Genomic DNA, 19,540 nt, shown 5'->3' with positions numbered 1-19,540 from the left:
CTGATGGATTGCTCCTAGTGTGTTACTTCAGACCTGTGCAGGAACTCTAGATGTACTCAGGTTCATATCTAGTGTATTCACATGAGGTTCCAGTATCGGATAATAATCATAATAAGTAAATGCAATATCTGTGTATTATAATCCATTTTGAATTTGGGCTGTTGGATTGAAAATGGGAATTAGTTAAAAAGTTCACCAACTTTCTTTCCTGAACTTAAAATACAGTGTTTGTGTATTTAATAACGATACCCATACATGATTTCTTGGCATAGGCTACTGTTTGCTCATTCACATACATTTTCTTAAAATAGGCCCTCGGGAGGTTTAGATTTATTTTTTTATGAAATCAACTGCGATATTATATCAGTTCAATTTTCTCATAACCATAATTAGTAGGATAAACACAATATTTTAGACGTGTAGCTGTAGCTGCTTAGGTATTTAACTTAAACAGTCACATGTTAACTTCCCTAAAATCTTCCATCTGCAATTTACTATTTGTGATAGTGCTCTTACGAGTATTTCTTCTTACGAAAAATCCATGAACGCAATTCTGTTCATTTGAAAATTACTATTTGAAGACAAACTGCGTGACTATCAACCAGATAACAGAGAAAATCTGTCCGACGTTTTGGAACGTCGTATTCCATTCTGAGTCTCACAGACTTCGGGCCACGGGGATTTCGTCTAAAGGAACTGTTAAACCATCGTGCGTAATGATAGATTCATATCTATACATATGGATCACGGATAAGATTTATGTGAAAACCTTTTAAAAAGTGGTATCAAATCTATACTTTGAATAAAGCACTTTGAATAAAGTGCTAAAATATATTTACAAATGCAAATATACTTTAGAAAAAATATTATACCACGGTGACGGATAAGATGAGACACTCCCAAAGATGGACAAAATATCTGCGCTCAATTACAAGCCAATGCTTTGGCGCACGACGTCACTGACAATTCAAAGTGACCTAACTGAACTTTCCAAAAAAGTCTTGACTCCTTTGCTGAGAATTCCACGTTCCCCTCCCTCCCTACCCAGTACAGGACAAGCTTTGGCTCATCACTCGGCGTGTGCTGCTGCTCCTGTGCACTACGGTCATCTGCGTCTCTGGGGCTCGTGCGCGTCTGTCTAAACTCCCTACTCTTATCCCTTTTCGTCTGGTATTAGGAAAAAACACCAAAAGCAGCCATGGACGCCATCAAGAAGAAAATGCAGATGTTGAAACTGGATAAGGAGAATGCTATTGATCGGGCAGAACAAGCTGAGGGAGACAAAAAGGGGGCAGAGGACAAATGCAAACAGGTATGGGAACACTGTAGGACAGTTCTTCACACTGGATGCAAGAAATCTTTGCATTAATTATGGTTGATATTCACCTCCCTTCATGACAAGGCTACAGTTGAAATCCTCCCCCCCCCCAAAAAAAAAAAAAAGAAAGTGCATGAAAAGTGATTTATTGCTCCTGCTTTTGAGGAGCACTTGCTTATGTATGGACTTTTCAAAACATTGAGATAGACTCATTCAGGGTTGTGCATCAGTCCCTTATGTAGATTGATAGGTAAGCCAAATAGCCATTCAAGTGACACCAAGAGCCCACACTTATCAGTCTGGACCGTTTGAGGTTATTTAGCCAGTGCTAGTTTCCCTGACTCAAAGCACACTAATGAGTGGGCACAAGCTTATTAAGTTCATTCTCAGAATTGTGCTGAGCCTAGTGTGAAGGAGAGACATTCTACATCCAACCTCATTTGGGATGGTACATCTACAGTTAAGGGAGTGGAGAGTTACTGGCATGGAATTAACTAATGACCATATCCAACATAAAGGATGCTTTAGTTTCTCAACTTCATTACAATTTGCTCTGAGAGGAGATCATTTAGTTGGACCTTCCACATTCTTCTTTATCCCTAAAACTAATGCGATTATACAGAACTGACATCAGTGGAGACAGCAACAGATGACAATTACTTTATCCTTTGAATAGTCAAGAACACTATGATATCGATGGGGGGAAATACGGCTAAACTTGACATTCTTTGATTTTAAGGGGACAGAACTTGCTGCACTTCGGAAAGTCAGGTCTACATGATATGAGGTCTTAACATGTGTAGTCCAAGCCTGGCCACACCTCAGATTCATCAGCTAAAGGTGGCTGCGCTGTTGCTGTAGATAAAATAGTTAATACTTGGGTCACTTCATTATTGTATTTATTGTTTTTTTCCATGGCAGACAAATATAAATAGATATTGCTTTGAGTTCCCGCTTCCATTTAGTCGTCAAGAAACAAAAGCCTCCAGTGGATAGGGGACCAGAAACCCCTGAAGATTTGCTTTGTCTCTGGTGTGTTTGCAATACCAAGGCAATACAATCAGTTCTAGACTGGGAATTCTGGAAATAGAGTGAAGTAAAATGGTTTGGGTTTTGTTACTAGACACCGGAGACTACTGATCTCAAGTCAACACATTTTCATCACACTCCACCCAAGCATTTAATTGATGGGCTCAGCATGCAACATATGGAGTCTATAAATAACACCACTGCCTTAACAAGTATTTGTTTTGGAAGAACACACCTTGGGTCTATTCCTATACCAGCACCACTATTTGTCTTCACTGCAGCCTTGATACTGGCATGTCTATTTATGTGAACAGTTTAAAGACCTGCACCTTCTTTGAATTGTTGTCTTACAAAGAAGGGGTCACAGCTGGGTCCAGGGTCAGAGATGTCACCCCCTGTAAACCACATAGAACCAATCCAGTGCCAGGTCTGGGATGAGAATGTCCCAGGGACTAGAGGAGCTATTTCTGACCCAGAAGCTACAATGCAGACGCATAGTCGAAGCCTGAAAGCTTGTCAAAATCTGTCAGCTATAATAAAATAATGACATGGGGGGGAGGGGGGGGGGAGAGTTCATGCATTGTCATTCACAATAGGCTTTTTATTAGGACAAAGCTGAGGTCATTCTCTCTCAAAAAGCTCTTATTAAGTTGTAGTGCACCTTGTTAAAGATTAAATGAGATATAAATTGTCTATAATAAACGCTTTACATGACCGTGGCTTTATATGGTGTATGGCCAGCGCATTTCATCCATTATCCTTCATTAGCAGGCGCAAGACCATATACAGTAGCATATCTGCTTGTGTCACCAGAGTACAATAAATAGGTGGTTACTTTTCTGAGAGTGGGCTGTGCCCTAGGCCTCATCTAACCGGGCTGTGTATAATATGCAGGACTGTATTTGACGCCTGTTGAAAGGGGAGAAGGTACAGCGCCAGCTGTAGTCCACAGTCACTCTGTGGACTCTCTGAGGGGGACAGTGACAGATTCCCCCCTGGCCCCCACCTAACCTTCCATAACACTAGATGCCAACAAGCTGCCACTAGAAGTAGATTTATAGCAGGACTCATGACTGGAGGATGGGGTAACCTTCAATGGACCCAATGGAACAAGGGAAATGTATTATATGAATATCTGAAATTATATGTGTATTATGCTTAATATGATCAGATAGCAGTTATTATTAAAAAAGATAAATTGATTAAAAAAATCTATAAAAATACTTGGTGTATGTTTTTAATAACAAAAGTCCAAAGTAACTTGAAAATGATCACTGACGTTTCCTGGTGTTTGTGTTGTGTGTGTGCCGTTGTACATGTGTGGCTCTTGGTGTGTGTGCTAGCTGGAAGAGGAGTTGCTGGGCCTCCAGAAAAAGCTGAAGGGAGTGGAGGATGAGTTGGATAAATACTCTGAGTCGTTGAAGGATGCCCAAGAGAAGCTGGAGCAGGCAGAAAAGAAGGCCACAGACGTAAGTGACACGGGGAGAGACCAAAGTGACGTCATAACATCAGAACATCTCACAACATCCCACCCTAGCCATTTACTTGTCCATCAAACTTACAAACATGGACAAACTGAAGGGATATGGAGTTCGTCAGTGACGAGTGAATAGAAAAAGGAGCAGTGGTGCTCTTCAGCTTTTTTTGTTTATTTTAATACTATTTGACTTAAAATGTCACCCACCAACCCTGCGTCTACTCTAAACAATACTGATATAAGTAGTCTAAGCCTATCCAAACAATGACCTGTCAAACTATTTAATTTGGAGCTATATACACAAGGATTCCAAGCCCTACCGCAAGTATATTTTCTCAATTTCACTATTGCTGTCATTAGAGTGTACTAGTAAATTACACTTTGCAAAAATGTACACATAAAATTATTGGATAAATATAGCTGCAAGCAGGACACTTTTACACCTATATGATATGATGTCTCCCTCTTGTGGTATAAAACAGCACTGCACATTCTGTGCCTGTCCTACAGAGAACTCCACTACTCGATAATCTTATTTTTATAGGGAGGAGACTTTAATTTCACAATTTGGGAGAGCGATATTAACATGTGACATTAATCCAACTTCCCCAGAGCACACTTCCAGGTCCAGGTGGTAGTTGAACTAAGTAAAATCAGATTCCCTTTCCCCATCTAAACAAAAATATGAATGTAATTGTAACCTTAACCATGTAACCACTGGTAATGCTAAACCAGAGACTTACGTGTGACAGCCCCAACCGCCCCTCAATCAGTCCTTGTGGAAACCACACTCGCTTGTCGACAGCTGCAGAGGAGAAAGTGCCAAACCCGTCCCGTATCAGATTCTATCAACACGTCATAAAGCTTGTCAGCACCTTGGGGCAAATGTTGGCTTTTCAAATGAATTTGATGAACTTGTGCTTCGACTTGATCGGCTTCCTTTGATTACTGTGTCACTGTCACTGATCTGCACATGAGGGCGACCAAGCTTTAGTGTTGTGTGTTAACATGATGTCCAAGCAGCTCACAGTTATGATATTACTGTTCTACAGGATGGGTTGTCCCTAAAACAATTGCAGACTATCTAAAAGCAGGATTTACACCCTATCATTCCATAGCAGCAGTTGTAAACTCTTAAGTACATGTAGTTACATTGTATTTTTACACTATAAATCATTCTGTGGTATGTGTCATTGGACAAGATTTTTTGTCACAATATGCATAACAAACTTTACAAGAAAACGTCCAGGTACACACTTCTCTAACCAATTCTGGACCTTTTATCATAAATCCTACAGTACCACACTGAGTTGGTCATTGCATCTGAGTCAGAAATGTGGCCTGCAAATTGCCCAGTTTAAATATCAATAGTCATCCTCACTACTACAAAATGTAAGGTATAAAGACAACCCCTATGAGACACTGTATCTCGTCAATGTAGGCTATGTTACAGAGCATCTCACATTAGCCTACTCAAATATCCTCCAGAAAAGCTTAAGTTTAAGCTAATGAACAAGACTACAACTCAAGACTACCGTTATTAACTTGAGTCCACCTACAGCAAAAACATTTAGGCCTAATGATGGACGGGTTGACCGTCGACCACAGTATAACGTGGAACTAAGTTTTTATCTAGACCACTACTCCTTTAAAAAGCGGCCGGCCTGTGACATCATTCGGCAAAAAGATAAAGGAGGAGGCGGAGAAAGGAAAATAGTAACTTTTGTGCCTCTCCGTTAAATTCCAACGGCATAGCAGTTGTAGTAAGAAGAGGTAAGCAAGCAAGTTACACCTGACACGTAATATTCGCGTGTTGCATATGGATGCAAACGGCAAATAAATATTGCACAGGTATTGTGCCAATTTGATACTGGTGGATATAAAACGCTGTGTTCCTCTACAATTCCATGATACCGCTGACGCTAGAGGCACTGCTATAAAGTCAAATTCAAAGCAGTCTTATCTTTCATCGCTACAAATTGCATTGTTTTTAGTAGCATTTACAATGGCAGGATTAACATCAATTGAAGCCGTGAAAAGAAAAATTCAGACTCTTCAGCAACAAGCGGACGATGCGGAGGACCGTGCTGAAATGCTCCAAGGAGAGGTGGATGTGGAGAGACAGGCCAGAGAAAGGGTAAGATATCAGGAATAAAACCGGGTTATTCGACTCGATGGATAAGCGCTGCAATTTTTCACATACAATGTGGAAATACATCCTCAAATTTTATTCAGCAACATTGTCTCTGTCGAGGGCAAATGCCACATTCCTCAGTTAATATAGCTACTGCGACAGAGAAAGTGTAATTTACGCTTTGTGCGAATGAGCCGCAGTGTATAATATAGGACTACATACATTTAGGCTACAAGATTAAGAAGTTCCATTATCTGGACAATTGTGGGTGCTGGCCACAAATGCACCCAAACGAGTGGCTTCTAAACTTCACGTTATTGCACAACACGTGTAATATACTATTTCTGAGTGGTGTTAATTATCATAACATTACATGTATTAATTTAGAATGAAAATATAGATTGGCAAGTACTAACATACATCAAGAGGACACAGGTCTAAGGCTGACACAGGAAGTGTGCCTCCTTTTGCATTAAGACACCTCAGAGTTAAATGGATCTCCCTTCGTGTCAAAATGACATGGGTGAGGTGCTCTGTAAGAATACATGTATGAATGTATGTTGTTACAGGTCTATAACTGAATATAATAATCTGTTAAACTAAACATTAAATTATTAATAGGTTATTCAACCATCTTCAGATAATTGGAAATATTGCTGAAGCCAGCTCTTTTAAACAGGATAACGTGTTCCCTCCCTTCCCCATCTCTTTCAGTCTCTGTTTTGCTCTCTTTCTCTGTTTCTGTGGGTACAGAAGGTTAATTATTTCCAAACTTTAGTCAGCTGAAGGGAAACAGCCTTGGGTCAAAGCATACAGCCCACCCTGAGTCACTCTCCCATTAACACGACAGCTGGACCTCAACCTCTGTTTGCCTGCCTGCCATGGGAATTTGACCATACATCCACACATTCTGCAATTAGGAAAATAGTAAAGTTAGGGGCCTAGTTTAACTTTGACCAACAATGTTTAATTATATTCTTGTTCTCAGTCATGTAGCCTAATAATCTATATAGAGACCTTAGAAGTTCTTGAGAAATGGTGATCTTTGGTCATTTGCCTGGAATATTGTATGATTTTTTGACTAAAAGAAGCTAATTAAGTAAGGTATTAAACAGGGTGAATGGTTTCATATGTTGTGGACAGCATTCCTGAGTTTCTGGGATTTGATAGAAAGTGTGTGTCTGTGTGTGTGTGTGTATGTGTGTGTGTGGGGTCTGGTTAGTTGTCTTCTGCTGAGAAATTAGGTACGGTAGTGGTAAGAAGTGGGGAGAGGGGACAGTGGTTCTTTTGTTTTGCCATCAATATCCCTCTGGGAAACATGGAATGCTTGTTTGTCTGATTGTAGTATCATCTCAGTGATCTACAGCTACTCATGGACTTGCTTGCTGCTTGATCAGTGTCCACCTGATTAAACTAGTAAGGGAAAATATACATTTGATCTGCAAACGGAATGTTTTGTACAATGTTTCATGTTGCTGGGACCAATATATTTATTTTGATTTAGTCATTTGAACGCGTATCCAAGGGCTGACTTCTGTCTGATATTTTTTGGTGGAAGGTCGGTACGACTAACAAGGTCAGGGCCATTATCGTTGGACAAATACACTTGCATCAAGGTTCCTCCTCCAGTTACCGGTGCTGGATTTTTTCCAGACTTATTTGCCATCCCACTTGCTTAAAAAAAGGTTGTCCAAAAACATTTACATGCTGTAACTGTTTCCATACAAAATGTATGAATGTATCTATACCTATCTATCTAAAATGCTGCAAAAATTGAACAGTTGGAAAACCCAAAATTGGTCTATTTAAGGTTAGACTGACTTAAACAGACCAGCTCAAACTCAATAAATAATTAATTGCCAACACAGTGTGACAGTCGTACTGTATAAGGATATGTCCATTTGACCCCATTTAATAATGATTAATTATAGAATCACTTCCCAAGAAATACATGAAGCAGACAACTCATCCTGTGCAAAACATGTAGTAGATGTTTGTCTCTGTTGACTCAGTACAGTTGAGGGGTTAAATAACGATTGACCTACTCTACTCCATAACTTGAACATATTACACACACCCTCACAAAGAACTTTATAGCACAAAACACCTACACCTTCTCTGACATGGCATCAAATACTTTTCTAAGCAGGTATGTTTCAGTCTCCCTTTGGTGCTTTCCTGTCTATCCTCTCTGACTGTTTGTAACCCTCACAGGCAGAGGCCGAGGTGGCATCCTTGAACAGACGTATCCAGCTGGTTGAGGAGGAGTTGGACAGGGCCCAGGAGAGACTGGCCACAGCGCTGCAGAAGCTGGAGGAGGCCGAGAAGGCTGCAGATGAAAGCGAGAGGTGGGACCTTCATCTCTTGTTCTGGCCTACTTAACTCATGTCAGATCTAATCTAAGGCTGTGTCAGGATCCAGCTGCTTTATTATAATTTTTTACTGTAGTAAAGCTAGCTTCTATTTGTTTCCTCCTCACGTATGTAAGTGTCGAGAAAAAAAAGGAATCAAACCTTACCTAATACGATACTAAAGGGGATAATTACTTAGACCACTCCCCATGAATCTTTGGAAGCCCTTTCAGTAGAATCTCTATGTACAGTACGCGCCATTTGTGTCACTAGAGGAATTGTTAATTGTTAACAACAAGTCGAAATTGTTCCACCTTTTTGTTCTGGCCTCCAGAGGAATGAAGGTCATAGAGAACCGGGCATCAAAAGATGAGGAGAAGATGGAGATCCAGGAAATGCAACTGAAGGAGGCCAAACACATCGCTGAGGAGGCTGACCGCAAATATGAGGAGGTGGGTCTTCCTCTGCTCTGGTGTTTGGTAGACTAGAGATGCGCTGCTTCAGAACCTGTAGAGGTTGGTTGTAAGTTTGTTAAGCTCAACTTGGAAGTTTTTTCTCCATTTCAGCATGGAAGTCTACAGCTAGTGTATATTGTCTGTGTAGTTGAAAACATTGCCATAGTGCAATAGGTTTTCTTATGAGGTGTTTTTAAATAAGCACCCATAGGTATTTCTTCAAAGATGTCCTAGGTTAACTGGACAGCCTGTTAACCAGATGTAAGTTTGCCTGCCACATATGGTGTAGCAGAGCAGAACAGGCCTATCATCTGTAGCTAACATCACATTCCTGACTCTTCATACTTGCAATAACCTTTTGAAAGTTCATACTACTACATACTCGCAATAACCTTTGTACAGGCCCTTGCCTTCAGGAATGACATGAGACATCACATGAAACATGAGATGATTCCAGTTATTCACACTTACCCCCTTAGACAGATAATACATACTGTAGATAAAGTAACGTTCAATTGCTTGACACAGTTCATCGCAACAGCACTCAACAGGACACCTTCTAGCTAGCTTGTTTAGATTAGCAGCACTATTCCTACAGTACTATACACGCCACCCACCAGTAGTTAATTACAAACTCCCTCCCTTTACTAAGATGACTGCGAGTCTGACTGACTCCACATTCTCCCAGTGTAATGTGTTTATAGATGGCTTGGACCTTAGCTTGTCTCTGGAATTCACATGCGAGTCTGGCATTTCAGTCTGCAAGAATAGGCTGACTATAGATGTGACTGTAGAAGAAGACTGTGATGAAGAAGCTGGCTAATTGACTTACACAGTCCAAGCCCTGTTATTCATGGCCTTTTTTCTTCTCCTACTTACTCAGTAGCTAATAACACTCAGCCATTCAATTGCACTTCCCCTTTTAAAAGGCACTCTGGGAGATGGAATAGTTATGCCATTGGGGTTGTATGCTTGATAATGGGCACTTGGATGGCACCACAGAATACGTACCATCCCGTTAAAAGTTCAATAATGCACCTTTAAAGTATAATTGTATACACCTGTTTACATGAGTGTACCGTTTGGTGAATGGGCTAGGCCTTTCTGTTATATTGGACCTCTAGACTGTAAATGGTACCTGAACACGTGTGTGTTTGTCTGACTGCAGGTGGCACGTAAGCTGGTGATCCTTGAGGGTGATCTGGAGCGATCTGAGGAGCGTGCTGAGGTGGCAGAGGCGTAAGTTCAGCTCCTCATCCAATCAACACTAAACTGAGAACCTTTTAATCTGTATTATTTATGCGCCATTTGATGGTACTGTGGTTTGATATTTAAATGTCAATTACATTCAGCTGTGACAACTTGAGTTGGTTCACCCATCATTAATACAGTATGCTGTAGCCTTTGGCAAGCAGAAATGTGAATCTGAAATCCATTGTTGGGATATTATTGCATGGACCCACTGTCCTGTTTATAAGACGCATGACTGTTTTAGTGACTGAAATGGACTAAAGAACAGCAGGCCCATTCATTTACACATTGCAGGGAGGTTTTCAACTATTCTCAGAAAACAATACGCTTCTCCATTCCGTTGTAGTCCCATAGACATACATAATACACAAGTCACTTTGTGTCAGTGGAGGGGGAAGGTGTCCTTGCCCTGGGACATGTACGTCTCCAACCTGCTGCTTTTAGTCGTTTCAGTTTTCCCACACACCTCCCCAACCCCACCATACCGCCCCAAGTGTGAAATGCGAGAACACGGAATACACTAACCCACAGGTGTGCACCTGGATGTGTGTGCGTGTGTGTTTGTGTGTGTGTTTGTGTGTGCGTGTGTTCTCTCCCTTGTGTTTCATGTAATGCATGCCTGAATACACCACCACCACCACGTCCACAACCCCTCCACCTGGGACTTGCCCTGTTTCTGGCCCCCCTCCCTCCCTGACCCCTCCCTGGCTGTGGACTAACCCAGTCGAGTCAGAGAGCTGGAGGAGGAGCTTAGGCTAATGGACCAGAATATGAAGTCCATGATGTCCGGAGAGGAAGAGGTACAGCTGCCCCTCCCCCTTCCTGGAGCTTCAGGGCCTGATTTCAAATACTGACTTGCTTCCAAGTCTCTACCTCCTTGTCCTCCACCCTTCCTTTGGCTTACCCTTCACTACTTCTTTCAGACTCTGTGCCCTTCACTTGCACTCTTTGGGGTCTTCTTGCCACTGATTTCATGTAAGAGGATCATGTCATACAAATCATAAAGGCAATATTCCATGAAGGGGGATCCTTGATGTGTCAATGTAGCCTGACGTTGTCATACTCATAATTCTAGTCAGAATATGAGTCTGAAAACTCTCCGTTGGGCTGTGACTACGGGGCATGTTTCAACCGAACTCGTAAAACAAATGCCTCTACGCTCAATTGGATAAACCTACAACCAATCAGAGCAACGTAATATGTTGTTTGTTGAAAACAAATTCAACCCAAGGGCTCTTTCGTGACGTTGTTGATTACGTTACTGTTGATCATCTGTCCATCATCGTATAAAGCCCGCCCTGGCAATTTCATTGGTCCGCCCAGATCCTGGTTTTATGTAGTTGTTCCCAATACGAGACCCTCCAGACCCAACTTCCCGACCACATTTTTTTGTGGGCGGGGAGAAGTTGGGCTGGCAGCCAGGCTAGTGTCAATGTCCTTTAGAGATATGTTTGTTTACATATTTCATAACTGTTTTCGATGGTCCAATACTGTCCATCAAGGATCCTTTCTTATACTAGTTAAAAGGTTATTGGACTGAAATCTTCAGGTAAGTGGTTTATGGCATGCACTCTGCAAACACACTCCCTTCCCTCTGGCGGGGATTGGTTTTCCTCTGTCCTCTCAACTCGCTCTCTCTCCTTGTCCTCTCCCTCTTTTTCCCCTACCTCTCTTTCGGGATTTGTTTAGTAAATCTGGTGATCTTGAGGAAGAATTGAAAAATGTCACCAACAACTTGAAGTCTCTGGAGGCGCAGGCTGAGAAGGTAGGAGGGAAGCTGTTCAGAGACAGTGTAGTTTAGCAACATTCACACAGATTCACACACACTCACACTCTCTCACACACACTCTCTCTGTCACACACTGTCCTAAACTGCCTTAATTGTAGCCATGCCGCTGTAGACGTTACTACCGTTTTAACATGTTAACATTTGAAGGATACTGTAGTAAGTTAGCATTGACAAGGGCTTGTGTTAAAAGACGAGAAACTGATTTCTGAATGAATACTGGGTTGCAAAGAAAATAATGGAATCCCTAACATGGTGAGGCTTTAGAGCAAGATATGCTACAACTTGAGCACTAGCCTGGTTCAATACTATCAAGTTGCTCCTGTCTTTTCTTTGTACAAAACAGCTCTCTCAAAACAGCTCTCTCAATACAACTGCTCCTCAGACTTCTACAGCATACACAGTAGCTTTGCAAAGACATTTGTACCTCAATGTGTCAGTCCTGTAGGTCACATTAAATAATGTCTTGAGTATATATGGTTAATTGATTGATATGTTGGAAGACAAAGATTTGCTCACTTGTCAATATGCTTATTGGTTGTTTCTTTTCTAGTACTCACAAAAGGAGGACAAATATGAAGAGGAAATCAAAGTCCTTACCGACAAACTGAAAGAGGTGAGTTTGTGTCTTCCTTTGTAAAAGTTTAATAAAATCTTACACCATTTTACAGAATAAGGATAAACTACTCAGATGCAGGTTAGGCTTGGGGGGGGGATGTATTTTGGAAAATCAGACACTTCTTGCTGCTGGTGAAAATCAATTTGAAAAATGTGTGCTCTGTTGCGTTCCAGGCTGAGACTCGTGCTGAGTTTGCTGAAAGGTCTGTGGCCAAGCTTGAGAAGACCATTGATGATTTGGAAGGTATGTCTTAAAACACTCTTATTCAGTGCCACTCCTCTCTAGTGTGAATCTGTATTTTCCCTGTAGTAAAGCCACTAACAGCACCGTCAGACTCACTAAGCATGATGGACTTGTTATTACTCTCAAAGGTGCAAGAAAAACAGTTGCAAAACTTACATACCTATTTTTATATTGGTTTATCTTAGTTAACTTGCCACGCTAATTTTCTAGTATAACCATATGGCACATTTAGTCTGTATATTATTACTTAAATGTTGTAAAAACCACAAAATTCTAGGTTTGTCTTTAAGTTGTAATGGAAATCAATCTAATAATTTGTAGTTTTTTATGACCACAGTTTTTTGGTAAATAAACCAGATTTAAACCAGATTACGTAATATTGGATATTCTAGCAACACTATTTTCAGTCACAACATTTATGGATTTTTTTTGTGTAATCGAATAAATCTGGTAGGGAATAAACCCAACTGGAAAAAGTGATAATTTATGTGCAATGTGCTTGACTTTAATTAACATTTTGTCTTGTTTACTCAAATCGACTTTTTCTCAAAACTTGTTTGACTGACACATTTTTGGCAAAATGTTAATAGTTTGGCACCCTGTGCATGCATTGTGTTTTAGAGTGGATTGCACTGCAAGTAGAATTTCATGATATGCTTAAGTCTTTGTGACCTGCTAACCTTGAGTGGATTTGGACCAGAGTTGGTAGGGACCTGGTTTGATTGTATTAGAACATGACTCTAAACTAAGATTTTGCAACAGCAATTCTGGCTAAGTAAATGCACGTGTGGTGATAACCGTGTTTGATCTGTATTGAGGATACATGATCTGATACACTAACTTCATTGTATTTTGACAGAATTTTAATGGAATGGTTTGTTGCGTGTTACATCTTTGATGTTTTGTGGGTTGTTGCGGATAGCTTTTTAGACATGTTTCATGATCATATCAATTATAATTGTTTTGTTTTCTTAGCATTCCTTTAGTTTCTTACTTTCCTCAACCATTTCTTAATCTGCTCATCTCCTTTTGTTCTCTTCTTGTCTTGTGCGTCTCTGTCCTCTGTCCTTCCATGCCCCCTGCAGACGAGGTGTACGCTCAAAAGCTGAAGGGCAAGGCCCTCAGTGAGGAGCTTGACCTGGCTCTGAACGACATGACAACTCTGTAGAAGCTCCCTTTCCTCCTCTTTATCACCTCCCTCTCTGATGCTGTCCACCTCCCTCTCTGATGCTGTCCACCTCCCTCTCTGATGCTGTCCACCTCCCTCTCTGATGCTGTCCACCTCCCTCTCTGATGCTGTCCACCTCCCTCTCTGATGCTGTCCACCTCCCTCTCTGATGCTGTCCACCTCCCTCTCTGATGCTGTCCACCTCCCTCTCTGATGCTGTCCACCTCCCTCTCTGATGCTGTCCACCTCCCTCTCTGATGCTGTCCACCTCCCTCTCTGATGCTGTCCACCTCCCTCTCTGATGCTGTCCACCTCCCTCTCTGATGCTGTCCACCTCCCTCTCTGATGCTGTCCACCTCCCTCTCTGATGCTGTCCACCTCCCTCTCTGATGCTGTCCACCTCCCTCTCTGATGCTGTCCACCTCCCTCTCTGATGCTGTCCACCTCCCTCTCTGATGCTGTCCACCTCCCTCTCTGATGCTGTCCACCTCCCTCTCTGATGCTGTCCACCTCCCTCTCTGATGCTGTCCACCTCCCTCTCTGATGCTGTCCACCTCCCTCTCTGATGCTGTCCACCTCCCTCTCTGATGCTGTCCACCTCCAACGGGCACCGTGTGGTTCACGCATTCTCTCTCTCCTGTCTTTTTTTTCCATTCCCAAGCTATTCAGACAGGACTGTGATCGATCAATCCATTGCAAAACACTCTTGGTTGAGAAAGGTACAATTCTAAATAGAAACATCGGATTCATAAAAGCTAATGCTACGTTTACAAGATTGAGACCCTAACTTGAGACCCTTAGGGATAAAGCTGTGAGCACTCCACAGAGAGACACGTCCCCTTTCCTTTTAGTTCCTCTCCCGTTGTGTCAGAGGTACTGGCACTGTTCAGCGATCCTCATACAGTTTCAAAACGGCCCCTAGTATACAAGCCATCCACTTTGTGATTCGTCTTTCACAATATTGATACCTCAAGAAGATCTGGGTTAGAATTTGTTTGTCTTCTGTATTTATGTATTAATGTCAACTCTCGTATCTTTTCCTTTCTCTCACTGTAATAAATGTCCAAAAGCCTTCTCTTTACACTCCTGTTTTCTTTGTGTTTAACTTCTTGATTCAATTTTCAATTGATGATTTCTATGTGATTCTTTCTCTATGATTTCTGTGATCCATATTTCGAATAAAGGGTTAGGGTTACTCTACATGCAGATGTAGAGTTGGAGATGCTTGTGCTTGTGCCCGACTGAAAAATTATTTGATTTGATGCCAGGGAGATTGACTCGTTAATATCAGACTCCAATTTTGAAATGTGCATTTCAAAGTTATCTGTAACCTTGAGCACTAAACGATCAATAACATGAATCTCTGATGTAGGTGAAAATGTATCAGGGCAACAACCTTAAAGTAAGCTTTTTCACTAATCAGACGTTTAGCTCTACTATGGATATGAACTTAACCACCATCACAGTATGTAAACTGACCCCCAGAGGCTACTGTATTAACTTCAGAGCATGGAAAATCCAACCGTTAGAGACTCAGAGGCCTTAAGTTAAAACCTACTTCAGAAGTGTATGTCTATAAACAGTAATAGCCGTATCAAACCAACTAGCTCAAGCTTTTCACTGCCTTAGTGTGAGAAATATGTACAAGGAGAACGTGTAACTTTAAATGCAAAATGATAGTTTATTATCTGAAAGATAATCAATACATAATGATAATAATTAAACCAATCAATTTAAAACATACCTTCAGAGCAATCGTTAAAGAAGGTAATCACAATTAAACTAGGTGCCCGACATATAGTAAACAAAACTTTAATTGATTAGTATAGCTTCGCCATATATACACCCAACCGGCATACTAAAATAGGGACACCGGCTTTATGAAAGAATGCATACAAATTCAAATTGGACCATCACTGGTTTACTCAATGGCTGCAGTAGACCATATGTGATGCCTTTGCAAGACAAGGGAATATGTAAACACATTTTGGACTTCTGGATGCACAAACTCTGTAAACCCTGTAAAATCATTTTAGAACACTAAAAGTATAACTGAAATGTGATATATAAAATAAGAAACAAAAACATTAAATTAGACATTAAAAGCTGTTTAAAACTATTTACATGAACCCAACTTTTAATGATCATATCAGTCATCCTCAGTTCACCTTCCTCTTCATCTGTTGAGGCACTCCTCCAGTGGTTGGTGCTACAAGGTGTGATTGTGTTTAACATTACAGTCCCTTTGTTGCAAATGATGAAACACAATCATTTTTTTAAATATAGGATCTACATTTCCATTGACTAGGCCTCAAATATAGTTTGATTACAAAAGTTTAAATTCAAACATAAAATTTAGCCAAAATAGTCATTTTGTTTAATGATGGATACATATGTGTATTCAATCAGTCTACAATTTTAGTTCTCAATTCAAACCATACTTATTTGAGTTTTCTGTGTATATACCCATTATGAAAGTGCCAGGAAGCTTGAATGTAGTGTCCCACTATTGCTCCATGTCATGCAACAAATGCCCTTGCTCTCCTGAAAGTCAAGTAAATTGACCAAGCCAAGAAATGTGAAGTACAGTACCTCTTTGAAGGGCGGGGAGCTTTTTTCTCTAGTCTTCCTTTACCTTGTGACCTTTAATGCACTAACTTTTCCTGTTTCTCTTTCTTTTTCTCTCCCCTTTCCTATATCTTCACACTGGCTTTCTATGATTCTCCTGGCGCCACAGATCGCTATCACAAGGAAGTGGACAAAAACCGAATACTCAGTAATGAACTGAGGGTTGTTCTAAATGAGCTGAACAGCTGTTAAGGCTGAAGCTTTTGCAGACCCGCTTCCACTGTTCCACTATTCCATTATGATTGTGCACTATACATTCTGACAAATATTGGAACCTGTTGTTACAGTTCATTTTAAGGTTGAGAGAGACCAACTATAAGTACTGTAGGATATTTAGGCAAAGGGTTGATTAGATGTATTCCAACTGATGATTTGTTTGGTTTGTTGAAGGGACAATGGATCAACACCTCAGGATGTTTGTTTTGTGTTTATGTGGATGAAAGCAATAATAATTGGAAGAAAAAAAAATCATTGGTAGACTCAAATCATTGATATTTGGTTCCAAATTTGTCAGAATATGGAAATATCACAAATTTTACATTTCACGTGCATGTCCCACTGGTCACCCTTGAGAGGGCTTAATCGAGAGCAAGTTTAGCAATCTCGAATGTCATACAATCAGCTATGTTTTTAACCACGTAATGCCTGAAGTAAAGTTCTAAATAAGAAAACCAATGCGGTAAATGTTCATTAACAATAAGAAATAAGAACAAATCTTTAAGGTTTACACATGAAAGTATATTAAAAAAAGACCTGCTGTTTATTTTATGCATGGTATTCTGCTGCTCTAACAGATACATGGACATACTTGAGAAAGTGTAATATGAATGCGTTTTGAGTTTTTTTTAATGTATTTTTTTTATAACGTTATGCTCAGACTGTTATGCATGGATAGTTAACCAAATGTGACTTTATAGGCTTTGCCAAGGTTTGAAGTTACCCTGTTTTGTGCATTATTTTTTCTACCTAGGATTATATAGGATTCGTTTTTCAAGAAGCATCCATTCTCAATATGTATAGCCCTTAAATCACTTTAAGTGCATTATCCTTTTCCTAGTTAATGTTCTCCATTTATTTACAGTAGTATCTCAGTTTCACTTGGACACAAATTTACTAGAAGTCTTTGGGTATTTACTGAAATACCTGGACTTCACTGCATAGTGGCCTCAAGAAAATTGAAGTAATTTTACCTTGAGAATTTAGTGCAATTGCAATTAGATTGTGTAGTTGGCTAATTAAGTATTTTGTGCTAATTCTATTCGCACTAGCTTTACTCTCATTGCTCTAACTACTATCCACCTTCACCTGGCCTATTGAATAGTATGACAACCAGTTGAATCTGCTATCCTCTATGTAAGAGTGTTATTGTGCACACTGAAATCCAATGCATCACCTGACATTCTACGGACACAGGAAGCACTGTCCTCATTTCAATGGATTGGTCCGGAACTCTTACTATGGCACTTCACCAGCAAGTAGAGTACGACAGACCGGCCTCAATGAAGTCTGGAACGAGGATGACACACTTTTTGATGTAGACTGACTGGCTTTTAAATTTCCTGCCTCATCTGACTTTGCATGTTATCTTTACAACAGCCTTAGATTTGCTCGCCTTTTTTCTTTCTTTCTACTGATCACTTTGTTTCGTATTTTACATAAATATGCAGTATGTGAAGTATTTTGTCAATTCTACTGTGTCACATTCCATTGTAATTTTTGAGCCAGACAAAGCCTGGCTCAAGTTGGTGCTCACGTATGCCTTTGTCTCCCTCCTCATCACCAGAGAAACTGGCTCAAGCTAAAGAAGAGAACCTAGACATGCACCAGACATTGGACCAAACCCTCCTGGAGCTCAACAATCTATAAACAGAGCTCTGTCTGGGCTGACGAACAAGAGCCACAAGGAGAAAGATACATTTTAAAAGCTTTACACTTTATTGGGGCTCTTTCCTCTTTAATACATACTCAAACAAATAATTAAAGTCTTGCCTATTAAAGGTCTTGGTGACTGATCTTTATGCTTTAGTAGTAGTTTAGTAATAATAGTCAAGCTGAGATAAATAAGATGCAGAAAGTAGAAATGAGTCATCTTATATAAGGTGTTTTTGCACACATGCAAGTCACAAATTCACTAACTACAGTAGAATAGGGTTTACAGGTGTAAATGCAAACAAACAACATTGTGCAACAGAACATTTGTACATTTATACATTTGTATGTTACATGTCTTAAGTTTGGGTCAACTTCGATTGGGTCAATGTCGATGTAAAGAATCAAGATTAAATTAGCTTCATTCTTCAGCAATCTTTGTTGTTTGTCTTTGTTGTCTTTGTTTTACCCACTGTATTGGAATATTAAATGTACAACAGACCGTATAACCCAGTGGTTTGAGCATTTGACTGCAGATCAAGAAGTCGCAGATTCAAATCCCCTCTGTGCTATACATTCCTGTGGATAAAAGTGTGTGCTAAATGAAGACATTATTTCTAAAACTGTTGATATCCTCAAACAACAACTTCAGCAACCCGGTTTTTGTTATTGTGCCTATTTTTTGGAAATTTCATTCTTTTGATTTGGTCAATAAAAAGGCTTGTGGAATTGACAAATTCCACATATTGAGAAGTGTACTCTCTGCCAAGCATCTTCCCGTAACATAGAATTTGGCAATTCCATATTTAACCATTTCTTCTCTCAGTAACCCCCAATGAATTCAAAACAATAATTTGTGTTTCTTTTTCATCTTATTATGTAGCTCTTTTTAAATACAGTCACTTTCTTTGGTGAGTGATTATTGCTATGAGCATTGTAATTTGAGGAAAGAGTTCCAAATTTTGGAGGTTAGAAATACATTTTTTTCATTCTTTTCGTTCTTTTTTTATCACCCATTATATAAACTTCCCAATCAACTGTGTAGACTCTGTTTATGGCAAATAAATGTTTAAAAGCAAGATGGATATCAATTTTCAGAGTCGTTTTTAAGCTTCTTATGTTTTTTTGCAAAGGATCTGACTGCTATTGTCTAGTGTGTAACACTTTTGTGCCATTATGTTGATACTTAGCCATATCATTGGCAATGAAAAC

At 40.1% G+C, this 19,540-nt stretch overlaps 1 protein-coding gene across 6 annotated transcripts; it reads left to right on the top strand.

The window, feature by feature from the left end:
* Nucleotides 1-1,029: 1,029 nt before the first annotated feature.
* Nucleotides 1,030-19,413, top strand: tpm2 (tropomyosin 2 (beta)). Of its 6 annotated transcripts, none has more exons than XM_084687486.1 (9): nucleotides 1,030-1,312; nucleotides 3,691-3,816; nucleotides 8,173-8,306; nucleotides 8,644-8,761; nucleotides 9,933-10,003; nucleotides 10,740-10,815; nucleotides 12,355-12,417; nucleotides 12,594-12,663; nucleotides 18,243-19,413. In XM_084687486.1, exons 1-9 carry the CDS (start codon nucleotides 1,199-1,201, stop codon nucleotides 18,323-18,325), a joined length of 855 nt encoding a protein of 284 aa, XP_084543612.1. In that variant the 5' UTR covers nucleotides 1,030-1,198; the 3' UTR covers nucleotides 18,326-19,413. The 6 variants fall into 6 exon arrangements, with proteins under 6 accessions (XP_084543612.1, XP_084543611.1, XP_084543610.1 ...); XM_084687485.1 differs by lacking the exon at nucleotides 18,243-19,413 and adding an exon at nucleotides 13,749-14,912 and having other exon boundaries at nucleotides 1,032-1,312; XM_084687484.1 differs by lacking the exon at nucleotides 10,740-10,815 and adding an exon at nucleotides 11,705-11,780 and having other exon boundaries at nucleotides 1,034-1,312.
* Nucleotides 19,414-19,540: the final 127 nt, after the last annotated feature.

This window comes from Hypomesus nipponensis, chromosome 22 (assembly GCF_054491055.1).
Source record: "Hypomesus nipponensis isolate SF chromosome 22, ASM5449105v1, whole genome shotgun sequence".
NCBI lineage: Eukaryota > Metazoa > Chordata > Actinopteri > Osmeriformes > Osmeridae > Hypomesus > Hypomesus nipponensis.
This window is presented reverse-complemented; position numbering and strand designations above follow the sequence as displayed.